A 12,615-nucleotide genomic window follows, 5' to 3' on the forward strand; every position below is an offset into this window, starting at 1 on the left:
AAGAGATGTTGACTGATTTGGTAATTCTAGATCACTTGTAATTTCCTCACAGCTTCACCTCGTTTCGTAGACTTGCTGATGTACCAGTAAACTTTACGCAAAATATCATTAAAGTTGAATTCGTCACTCATTGATTTCAAACCTTTTGACACAGCTAGATCAAGAAGGTGGCAGATACAGCCGGCAAGGTGCACATTAGCATGTTTTTCACGAATGAATTTGATAGTCCCTTTGTATTTACCAGTCATGACTGCACAATTGTCGGTAACAAAACTCAAAAACTGTGTCCATTGAATATCATTAACCTCTAGTTCTCGCTCAATTATTTCATAGATAGATTTTCCGGTATGTGAAGCATTCCATATAGGTAGAGACAACAGGCGGGTTTTGAAGGTCAAACTCTGTGGTTCGAGATACTTAACTACAATTGGGTAGTATGTGTTATTCTGTAGAGCTGATCCATCTATTCCCAAAATGAACGGATTGGCTTTGATGACACTAATGCAGTTTGTTTTTTCAACATGAGCAAGTTCTTCAACAATGTATGTTGCCTTTGTTCGAGCACATTTAAATGATTTAGCAATTTCACTGTCAGGGAACATCTTACGGCAGAGTTCACCCATGTGGTTTGCAGCACTCAGAGCAATGTTATGCTCAACCAGGAACTCACAAAATAGTGTTTCCACCCGGATTTCTTTAGAGTTCTCCTTTTTCACAAGAAACCTATCCATTGTCTTATTACTAGAAGTTTGAGCAGCGGCAGTTTTATGCTTTGCGCTGGCAAAATGTTGTTGAATGTCGTACTTTCCACTGTGTCCAACGGAAAAGTTTGATTGACATACCGTGCAATACGCATGATTGTTGCCGACGCGACTAGGCAGATTACACGGGTTGTTGGCCGTGTATTCTGCCTTGAATTTTTGCAGCTTACATCGCCGTTTTTCCGGAGGGCCTTCATCGTCGGAAGACAACGATTCACTTTCGACGTACGCCGCCATTTTACATTTTTCATATTCAATTCAAATTCAATTCAAATCAATTTATTCATCATAAAAAACAGACAAGTTTGTTGATGATACATGAATTAAAGGATTACAATATGACACATTTAACATGATAAAATATGGATTATATACATAATGAAAAACCGACGTAATACTTTCAAATGAGGTTAACGCAAATAACAATTTACATTATCATTATCATTATCAATCAGATGTTGACATTTCTACGAGTCGTATTATAATATGACACTACTGTTTAATTAATTATTTAATACATTGATTGGTGTATTTCGCCACATTCAGTAAATCACTACCAGTACTTATTTGGTTATTAAAAACAGCTGACAATTCTTCAAGATTATTTATGTTTATCATATACTATCACGTTGAATGGAAAATTTATTGCACCTAAACAGGAAATGTTCTTCATTTTCTACTAATTGACAACTTGCACAAAGACGATCGTTGGGCTCTAGACCTAAATGTCTCCCTTTTTCAATCATAAGTCCATGCGAAGAAGTCCTCAATTTGCAAACAGATGATCTCATAGAAAAGTTTATAATACATATTAAGTATTTTTACAGATAGAAGCCTTTTTTGATTTTGTTATAGAAGATGTATCTGCTGTGATTAATGTCGTTAATTTCGGATTTCCAATAGGCTATAAAATGATTTTGTAATGACACTTTTACCAGGTTAATATTTCCTCTAAAGTTATCCCAAATATGCAAGAGCTGCAATATACACAGAAGTTCTTTAATACCTGACTGATAATTGTTAGGTTTATCTATATCACCTATACTATCCAGGAATGATATACGTACGAGCGATTCATTTTTTGATGAACTCATAATGGAGCACCAATATTTCACAACTGAAAATAAAATGGCTATATACAGAGGAAATTGTTCTAGGTCCCCTAACATAGGGAGAACTGGAGATCTCCTGTTTAGACCTAAAATTCTGCGGTAGAACTTCATTTGTAGAGAGTGGCATTTCCATTTATTATAACTAGCACTCAGACTGTTAACTGATGCTTTTTTTAATACAGCTAAGCAAGTATATATACCCCATACTTCGGCTCCATAGGTTAAAATAGGTTTTATCATACTATCAAATAACTGTATTTGTTGGACAACAGTAATAGGGGTAATGGGCTTTCAGATCAAAGGTCGCACGCTCGAATTTATTTTTCTTTTTTTATGAGTTTCACTCATAATTCAAATAGAAATTATTATTATTTTCATATTTTTTCATTTTTTACTCACCCTTTCAACCTTTAACCTGAAAGCCCATTACCCCTATTACTCTTAAAATATTTATATACATGAATAAAATATATATGAATAAAATATAAATTGATAGATTATTCAATATAAAAGCGTTAGTAAAAAAGTAACGAGTAATTAACGAGCTCACTTATAAATAAATATATAGATATATTTTAAACATTATTTCAATATTTATATTTGTATGAGTTAGATTTTTAAACATTGAAAGTGTGAGTAAAGTGTGATTGAAATAATTCATATATATATACATGAATAACATATAAATGAATAACTTCTAAAATCAATTTAGTAAAAAAATATGTATAATAAATGGAATCAGAACAACCACAAACTATCAATATTACAAATAACACTGGTGTTATAAACATATACTACAAGAAGTGTTCTAAATGTGAATTAGATAAATTAGCTATAACAGAATTCAATAAGCGTAAGAATAGCAAAGATAGTTTTCAATATTGCTGTAAAACTTGTACTAAACTATATAGCAAACAATATCGAGAAGATAATAGGGAAGCTTATAATGATTATATGACAGAATATATGAGAGAAAGATATAAAACAGATCTTAATTCTAGATTGAAACAATGTTTAAGATCTAGATTAACACAATTATTCAACAAAGAAATGCATTCAGAAACACTATCTAATTTATTGGGTTGTTCAGATGAATTCTTAAAATCATGGATAATATATCAGTTTAATGATAAAATGAATATAGATAATTATGGTGAATACTTTCATATTGATCACGTGTTGCCGATTTCTAAATTTGACATGAGTGATGATTATAATAAGAAGCTAATCTAGAGCTGGAGAAATTTAAGACCTTTAGAAAAGAAGGAAAACATAATTAAATCTAATAAACTAGATTTACAGTTATATTTAGATCAACTGGATAAAGCAAAGACATTTGTTGAATTATGGAATTCAACACATAATGAAAAATACGTTGAAGCTTAAGCGTTTAGAAAACCGGTTACTTTCGATCTATGTCAAAGGCTCCCTATATGCACTTGTATTCGGTTAGCTGTAGGTTGTTTACAAAAAACATCTGCCACATTTTATATTCAGTTGAATGGGGCGTACCTCATTTGAATATTGATCGAATGTGCTATTTCAGTTGAAAAGGATTAATCAATTACATTACAAAGGAACATCTGTTGCTTAGACAGACATTGCCTGGTATATTGAGCGCAGTCGCATTACAACATACGAACTGAACAAACGGAATATATAGAACGTATAAGATTTCTCTCTAGAAACACAATTAGGAGTTTACAGTTATAAATGTAAGTACTGTTTTTGTTGTTATTGAGACGTCGGGAAACGTAAAACATGTTTAAGTGTATTAATCTATATTTGAAAACTACAACTTCAAGGTAGTTTTATTCTACGCTAGATATTTATCTTTTAGATAACAAAATGCTACGCGTAACAAGAAGACCATTGCTATTTGAACCAAGAAAGTGAATATAGGAGGATGTGGAATCAGAAATAATGGATATTTCAACTCATGAAACTGTAGCAGTTTAGCCTTACTGTATAGGGTTTCAATGCATTACGTTTGTCGGAATTTCAATTGCGTCATTAAGCTGTTGTTAATGTCACACAGTGACAGATGTTGTATTGTACTTTATTGATTCCTGCATTCCACGCATACCTTACCGCTCCTCTCAGGAGCGGCTTGGAATGTGGAAATCGATAATGATTGTAGAATAAAATATATGTGTTTATGAAATAGTATTTCCACCAGTCGTTTCTTTGAATTTGAATATTTTCAGTTTGAGGAATTTATAAAAAAACAATAACTTCAACTAACCAGTGAATTCTATTATATTTTTAATATTTTCTTTTCAAAAAGAGAATACTTTATATTTTGAATAGATTCAAATAGAAATTCTTTAAATTCAAATAGCTAGTATCAGTAGTCATTACTAAAATTCTTTAACTTTAACTATTTAGTATCATTTTATAATACTTATAATATTTTTATTATTAAATTTCTCTAATATAAATGTCAATGAAATCTAATAAGAATAGTATTGATATTGAAAAAACATTAGATGATTTAGGTATTAGTGATAATAAGGATATTCCAACCAAAATTGAAAATAATATTCAAGTTAATAACAATATAGATTATGAATACTACTTATATTGTAAGCACCATCTTGAATTACTCATTGCTAGCGGGAAGTGTAAACAATTTTTAACTAAGACTATTACTTTTCAAGAACTAGACTCTATGAAACCAGATAAAGTAATAAAATATTTTAAGATTTATGAAGAAGCTAGATTAGCCAGAATATATGATTCTATTTCAGATAGCATTATAAAATGTTATTCAAAATTATGTAACCGGCTAATATGAATTGATGATGAAAATAAATTATATAGTGATTTGAAAAATGACTATTTAGTTATGACTGAATTACAAAAATGGATCGGGTATGCTTCATTTCAATTAGGATCGGTTATGACATTAATTTCTACTGGTGTCATAACATTTTCGAATATCAAACCTATGGAATATAAATCAGGTAAGAACGAAACAGATGGCGCCGTACGACACCCAAACGGTGAAACAGAAAATGAATCAGAACAAAAATTAACTAAAATAAATGAGTGATGGCGTTAAGAAAAAGGCTAGATCCGAGAAACAAATTAAATGGGATAGGGAATTAGGTAAAAGATCTGCAGAATTTAAAAGAGCTAAGAAAAAGAAATTAACTGATATAAATGAATCACAGAAATTATCTGATATTGATTCAAATAATAATCCATCTGATTCTAATGCTAGAAGAAATAATTACTTATATATTACAATTGGGTTAATCACAATTATTATATTATCCGGTGTAATATATAAATATAACTATAAATCTGATTATAACAATAATGATTCCGATGATAATAAACCTATTATACCAGAAAATAAGTCAAATCATAAAGTCATTGAAACTAAATCTAAATTATTATTAATGGATTAAATTAAGATGAAAAAAAGGACAATATTTAAGAGATTTATATTATAACCCAGAAAGTGAAGTATCATATTCTAACGTTTCAGAATTATGGGGTAAAATTAAATCCGATGAAGAAAATATAAAATATAGTGAATTAAAATCATGGTTACAAAATCAACCAACATATCAAATCCACAAGAAAATGGATAAAACTTATTTAACAATGATCTTACGATCCGATTGGTTCGTCTATTAATCTAATAACACGACTATGCATTCTCAAGTATATATGGAATCTGCTTTATTTTAACTAAAAACTATATCTTATTTACCAGTGCGCATGCGTATCGGTAACATCTATATAGAGTATACGGTTCACTAACACTATCAAGGGTGACTGCAATTTAGTCTAAAGTTACAGGATGTGAACTGGTTTTGAACTGCTTTTTACTGTAATATGTTGTATTGTTTTTCGTCACATCATACCACCCCTCAAAAATGGGTTAAAGTTTTTTAATCACATTGTTCTATTTCAATCTTTTAATAAATTTGCACTTTCAAATTCTGATCAAAATTCAATTATTTCAGATTATGTTTATATCCAATATTTAAGATATCTTAATTGTTGTCTTCACTATAAATGTGTATATACTGTATTTATTTAATGCTATTTAACCTAGATAATCTAAGTCTAATGAATTTCAAACTAGTCTATAGTAAACAATAGGAAACAATCACGATAGTCTGGTATTTTTCTAGTTTCATGAAGTTTATGAACATCGTCTTCTGGTGGGCTTACGGTTGTCGCTGCCTACTACAGATTAACAACAGGTGGACAGACCTGATGCTACTGCTCCATAGGGCTTACAACACTGTCTGCCACCCTCGTTTTCACGTCTTGGTACATGTTTACCTCGTCAATGGTACTTTAAACTTCTGGTTATCTTTGTGATAAAATAATTCTACATCTACATATCTTCACCGTAACCCCGGCCAGGAGGCTTAGAGGCTGTTCATGAATGCTTAAATCATGACCTCGAGACTATGGACGGAAGAGGACGTCTTACTACCCCTTTCTTGAGCTGCAGTCTAATGACTGGTCTCAAGCCATACCGTATACCAATGCGTAATCACTTTCGAACGAATTCTAATGGACAAATGTTCTTCACATTCCTTCTGAACGATATTTCTCCGATTTTAACATCCACTACCCTGACCAATTTGTCTGAACCCGGGTAGGTCTCTTGGATGACTCCTCAATCACCAATCACGTCTCGGTAGCGATGGATCAACCAATAGCACTACATCTCCAGCTTTCATATTAGCTCTTTCGTGACTCCACTTCTTTCTATCCGCTAAACATTTTACGATTTCATCCAACCACTTAACCCAATATTGCTTGAGAAGGTCTTGGCAGAAACGCCATCTACTTCTGAGGGAAAATGGGGTGTAGTCCACGGAGTCTGGAGTTACCGGTCCCCCTAATCTTCCAATCATGAAATGATTAGGTGTCAGCATTGGCTCTTCGTTAACATTTGAACCTGGTGCTATGAGGGGTCTAGAGTTTAATAAGCTTTCTGCTCCCGTTATAACGGTCAGTAACTCTTCGTCTGTGACATCTGCCGTTCCTATCACTGCTTTGATAGCTCTCTTCGATGACCTGATCATTGTCTCGAATACCCCTCCGAAATGGGGTGCGGCTGGTGGATTGAACATCCATTTCACCCCTTTATTGGCCAGGTTAGCAGTTATTCTTTCATTGTCTAACTCCTTAACTAGATTTTGTATTTCTTTGTCTCCCGACACAAACGAACTTCCGTTATCCGATACGCATAGTCTTGGCCAACCTCGACGAGCTGCAAATCTGACAAACCCATTCAGAAATGAATCTGTGTCTAATCCGAACGTCATCTCTAAATGAACTGCCCGCACTTGAAGATCGACCAGTAACAGAAGATATCTCTTGTGTCGCGCCTTACCGCGTCCTTGCTTAGTGTAGAATGGGCCAGCAAAATCTAGACCACATTCTGAGAATACGTGATTCGAAGGATTTACTCGAAAACTTGGCAATGCTGCCATCTTTTGAAGTTTTCCACCTCATTTGATCCATCGGCGACAATAAGTACAAGCATTTATCATTTTGCGGACTTGTTCTCTTCCGTGAACTATCCAATACTTGTTTCTCAGACTATTCAGCGATTAAATCCCGAACCGTGGCCGCCGTCTTCATGTTCATTTCTAATGATAAGTTTCGTCACTGGGTGATTCTTTGGTAAAATTATAGGCATTCTCGTTTCGGCCGGTAGGTACTTCGCTTTTTGTAGCCTCGAATTTGATCTCAATAACCCTTCTTCATCTAGTATTGGATTAAGGGTTACTATCGTACTTTGTGTGCACACTGGTTTGCCACTGGATAGGCAGTTGATCTCGGTTGTGAAAACTTCTCGTTGAGCTATTCGGATGATGTGATTTTTTGCTGCTACGATTTCATTTGCTGTAAGTTGTAAATCCAGGCACCTATTGACCTTCTTCGTTCTACAATTTTCCACGAACCTTTTCACCCACGCAAATATCCTAACGAACGCGAATCGACCTCCAGTTGACGTGTTTCTGTTAAAGATTGGCAGCCATGTAGACCATGATTCACTGTTTAATCTCCAGTTTTGTTTATCTTCAAAATCTGGGTCAGGTTGCCTTATAGGAAAGATACTGCTGTCTTTCAGTTTAGTTACTGGATCTGTCTGATGTATTGTGATATTTGTATGTAATAATTCGCTTTCTTTCCTGAGTTCTTTTGTCACTGCCTGCGTCAATCTGGACTCTGTTTTTGGCCAACTGTCTCTGCTCTCTCGCAGGAACTCTGGTCCTGTCCACCACATATCATTTGTGTTAAGTAGCTCGGTGACGGTCATGCCTCTGGTGACTTTGTCTGCGGGGTTCTTGTCTTTCGGTACGTGATTCCACTGTGACGGAGACGAATGTTCATGTATATATCAGACTCTGTCGCTACAAAAGTCTTGAAATTTCGGCTTTGATTTCTAATCCAAAAAATGACGTCCATTGAATCACTCCAGTACTCGATTTCACTGATTTGTAGATTTCGGTTTATTCGTTGAGTTAATTCTACCCCTATATACGCTGCCATCAGTTCTAACTCGGGGATGGATAAACTTTTCGTTGGTGCAACTCGAGATTTCGATGCAATTAACTGAGTGGATACCGTGCCATCTTCGTATATACACCTCATATACACACAAGCTGCATAGGCTTTCACTGATGCATCAACAAATGTATGCAGTCTTTTCGAAGAAATAATTCCTCGATTTTTCAGACATCTGGGTATTCTAAGTTGCTGTATTTGCTTCAGGTCTTCAACCCAGCTAATCCATTTGTTTTTCAATTCATCCGGTAGACGTTGATCCCAGTCCAAACCTTGGATCCAGGTTTCTTGCATCAGGATTTTTGCTACGATTATTTTGGGTTAAATCAATCCACGTGGGTCAAATACAGTGGATATGGCTTGCAACAATTCACGTTTGGTTGTCACCTCTCGGTTAGGCAAATTGTTGTCATATGTCAGAGTGTCTGATCGTGGTCTCCATTTCATGCCTAATATAGAATTGGAATCGGTCTTCTCTACTTGGATTTCTACATCACCATTGGCTCGATCTGCTATTTCAACTCCAATTAAGGCATCAGGTTCGTTTGAAATCCACTTTCTATAGTGGAAACCGCCGGTTTCACTCACGGTTGTCAACTGTTGTCTCAATTCTTGCGTTTCTTCAATACTGTCAACTGATGTTATTGTGTCGTCCATTTAGGTATTTTCTAGTATGGCTTTAGCTGCCAGAGGATGTTCATTCTGATTTTTTCTAGCATGATGTTGCAGCACAAATTGCGCACAGCAGGGCGAGTACGTGCTCCCAAACACCAGCCTCGTAAACTCATATATTTTTCCCCATCTATCCAAAGAAATCTGTGGTATTGGCGCTCTTCTGGTTTCAGTTTGATTTGTAGATACATTTGCGTCAAGTCGGCTGCTCTTGCTACGGTTCCTTGTCTAAATTTGATCAGAATGTCGAAAAGTTCATTTTGCAGTTTCGGTCCAGCATGGGCTTCATCATCCTAGGATCTATTGTGATTCTTTGCGGATGCATCGAAGACTATTATAACTTTGGTCGTTTGACGCTGAATTCGGACCACGGGAAAGTGGGGTAGAAACCACTGAGGTTTGATTTGTTCTTCAGTTGGTACCTCCCGCACATATCCCTTTTCTTTGTACTCTTCGATAGTGCACATAGTGCGTATACAATTGTTTTAATTCTGGGTCACTGTCTAACTTTTTCTTCAAAGTGTTCAGTCGTCTTTCCGCTAATTGTCTGTTTTCACCTAAATTCGGGGTTTCTTTCCATGGAACGCCTGTTTCGTATCTTTCGCCATCATATTTTATTGACTTATTAAGTTGACTTAGGACTTTCCTGTTCTCTGGGGAAATCCCTGTAGCACTGCTGTCACTGATCTTCTCTATCTCCCAGAAACGCTTCAACGCTGCATCTAGGTCGGTTATTCCTGCATAGCTGTGTGAATACATAGTATTTACTGCAATTGGTTTCATTCCTGTTTTGATTGCCGACTCAGTGTAGTTATCTGATAGACACGTCCAACCACATGGGTACAATCGTGCAACAGGGTCTCGTGGCTTTTGTCCCGTTACCTCTTCTATACAGGTCATCAGTTCCATGAAATTCTTTCCTAGCAGTCCTTCGATGGTTGGGTTACTGCCAAGATCCGGAAACGGGATATCTCTCAAATGAGGCCAATTTTTTGCAAACTTTTCCAGTTAATAACTGGCATCTCACCGCAAACTTGATCTATCACGAAGAAAGTGCCTGCGGTTAATTGGTTTCCGTTGACGTGGAATATTTCGGCATGTGTTTTCATCACTGTAGAGCGAATTTCGGTTCCGTCCATTACTTTTACATTTATTTTCTCATTTTTTCCCTTGAGTCTCAATTCCTGTGCGACCGTTATGTTTATGTAGCTAACATCACTACATTCATCGATTAACATGATGACTTTTCTCGAATTTCCGTTATTCTTTATGAGTACTGGCACGGCCCTCATACCTATCAGTACGGTGTCCTTGTTTCTGACGGAGCAGTAAGAATTCGGTGAATTTTGAAAGGTTTCTGTAGGTAATTCGGGTTCTGACTTCTGAATGATATCCTTGTGCAACGATTTATGGTGGCTTCTTGGACAGTCGTTAATACCACATCTCCTGTGCGTTTTACAGTCTATACCTCTATGATTCGATTTCAGGCATCGAAAACACAGTCCATTTCGCTTAGCGGCAGTCCACCTATCGTCAATGTTCATTTTTTTCCAATCTCGACAATTCTCTATGTCATGCTTGTTTGTGGATTTACAAATTCTACATGTCTGTACACCTGGATCGCGATGTGTGACGAACGTCCTTCGTCCACCTGTGGTCACAGTCTGTCTATCGTAACTGTTTTCCTTGAGTCCTCTAACTGTCTCTCTGGCTCTAGCTTGTCGTTTAACCACATGGGTAAGCCATATAGATAGTCCCTCAAGGCCCTCTGTTTCGAGTTCATTCTCTAGATGTTCGTAGTATTTTATAAGAAGGCTTTCTGGAACTTTCTTACATACAAGACGGTACCACGCCCCGTTCTGTAAATCTTCGATCCTGTTGCTGGCGCGTAATTTTGCCACCGCTATATTCAAGGCTTCGGACAATTTTGAGAGTCCGTCGATATTTCCTCCCTTAACTGGTTCTAATCTTTCAACTTCATCTAAATAATTTTGTAATTGGCGACATTTTCCGCCGTATTTGTTGCTCAAAATGTTTTTGGCCGCTTCGTATTCTGTTTCAGTATAGCCTAGGCCCTTAATGGAATCTTTCGCTTTACCTCGGGGACTGTTTATGAGGCGGATCATTTTTCCCGCCGGACTTTCGTCACTCTTATCAACGACCTCTATAAACGCCATCCAGTAAGTATCGAATTCCGTCTTATCCCCACTAAATTCAGGGACTCTAATGCTTTCAAGTCGTCCAGTGGTGACCTGTCGTGTACCTCTGGCCGTCGAATCTGGAGGCGGTCTGGTCGGTCTATTAGCTTCTCCATTATGTCCTCTTGTGCTCAGTCTTCCTCGAATTGTGGCCATTTCGGTCTCAAACTCGTCGGTCATTGTCTCTCCTTCTAGGAGTGTTTTGTCGGCCTCTTTCTGTCGATTATTTTCTAAATACAAATTTTCTAATGAATCTATTATACTAGAGACATTCATATATGATTGTTCAACCAAGGCGATATGTTGAAGTATTTCGTCGGTTATGACGTTTTCATCATTTACCAATACAAACAGCGCATTGCGCTGCATTGATAATTTACATTTTTCCGTCTTTTTTAATCTCCGTAACTCCTTTTCATGGTCAATGGAATGCGGAGTCTGCTCTATATCGTCGTTTTCCATGTTTGGAGTCGACATCTTTTCTTTTTGATCTATGTATTCGATATTCTATATTTCTATTTCAATCATTCGGACATTCGAATATTTAATGACTGACCTGTTGTTGCGGAATACATGTATATCCATTTGTAACTGTGCTTCTTTTCCTATGAATCTGTTAATTCCGAATAATCCTCTTTTTCAGTTCTGTATTTCCGTTGACTCTATTCCGGTTCACCGATTTCGAATATAAATCAGCGTTTCTATTCTGATTTGCAGATTTCGAATATAAATCTGCGCGTATCTATTAATTTCTATCTTTCCCGGGTTTCGGCACCATTATGATCTTACGATCCGATTGGTTCGTCTATTAATCTAATAACACGACTATGCATTCTCAAGTATATATGGAATCTGCTTTATTTTAACTAAAAACTATATCTTATTTACCAGTGCGCATGCGTATGGGTAACATCCATATAGAGTATACGGTTCACTAACACTATCAAGGGTGACTGCAATTTAGTGTAAAGTTACAGGATGTGAACTGGTTTTGAACTGCTTTTTACTGTAATATGTTGTATTGTTTTATTGTTTATCGTCACATCAAACAAGAAAAGTAATGGTTTCATATATCGATCAACAATGGCAAGCTGATTTAATTGACATGAAGAACTTAGAAGAATACAACAAAGGATATTTCTGGATACTGAATGTTATAGACATATTCAGTAGATACGCATGGTCAATTCCAATCAAAAATAAAACTGGAATAGAAGTGACAAATGCTTTTAAATCTATATTTAAAGAAGCTATTCCAGATAAGATACAATTTGATGAAGGTAAAGAATTTTATAACAAACATTTTAAAAAACTATTATC

The 12,615-nt window shown here is 35.8% G+C and overlaps 4 protein-coding genes across 4 annotated transcripts; all 4 read right to left on the reverse strand.

Annotated features, from left to right (window-relative positions):
• Positions 1–6,525: 6,525 nt before the first annotated feature.
• Positions 6,526–7,344, reverse strand: LOC141898989 (uncharacterized). The gene has a single exon (XM_074785138.1). It carries the CDS (start codon positions 7,342–7,344, stop codon positions 6,526–6,528), a length of 819 nt encoding a protein of 272 aa, XP_074641239.1.
• An 829-nt stretch (positions 7,345–8,173) lies between these two features.
• Positions 8,174–8,719, reverse strand: LOC141898990 (uncharacterized). Its single transcript, XM_074785139.1, has one exon. It carries the CDS (start codon positions 8,717–8,719, stop codon positions 8,174–8,176), a length of 546 nt encoding a protein of 181 aa, XP_074641240.1.
• Positions 8,720–8,746: 27 nt separating this feature from the next.
• LOC141898991 (uncharacterized) lies at positions 8,747–9,082 on the reverse strand. The gene has a single exon (XM_074785140.1). It carries the CDS (start codon positions 9,080–9,082, stop codon positions 8,747–8,749), a length of 336 nt encoding a protein of 111 aa, XP_074641241.1.
• A 989-nt stretch (positions 9,083–10,071) lies between these two features.
• LOC141898992 (uncharacterized) lies at positions 10,072–11,772 on the reverse strand. The gene has a single exon (XM_074785141.1). It carries the CDS (start codon positions 11,770–11,772, stop codon positions 10,072–10,074), a length of 1,701 nt encoding a protein of 566 aa, XP_074641242.1.
• Between the last annotated feature and the right edge of the window lie 843 nt (positions 11,773–12,615).

Source organism: Tubulanus polymorphus, chromosome 2 (genome assembly GCF_964204645.1).
Source record: "Tubulanus polymorphus chromosome 2, tnTubPoly1.2, whole genome shotgun sequence".
Taxonomy (NCBI): Eukaryota; Metazoa; Nemertea; class Palaeonemertea; order Tubulaniformes; family Tubulanidae; genus Tubulanus; species Tubulanus polymorphus.

Bases quoted from the DNA above. Each gene is read 5' to 3' on its own strand.
- LOC141898989 (XM_074785138.1), bottom strand. From the start codon at position 7,344: ATGGCAGCATTGCCAAGTTTTCGAGTAAATCCTTCGAATCACGTATTC.
- LOC141898991 (XM_074785140.1), bottom strand. From the start codon at position 9,082: ATGGACGACACAATAACATCAGTTGACAGTATTGAAGAAACGCAAGAA.
- LOC141898990 (XM_074785139.1), bottom strand. From the start codon at position 8,719: ATGCAAGAAACCTGGATCCAAGGTTTGGACTGGGATCAACGTCTACCG.
- LOC141898992 (XM_074785141.1), bottom strand. From the start codon at position 11,772: ATGTCGACTCCAAACATGGAAAACGACGATATAGAGCAGACTCCGCAT.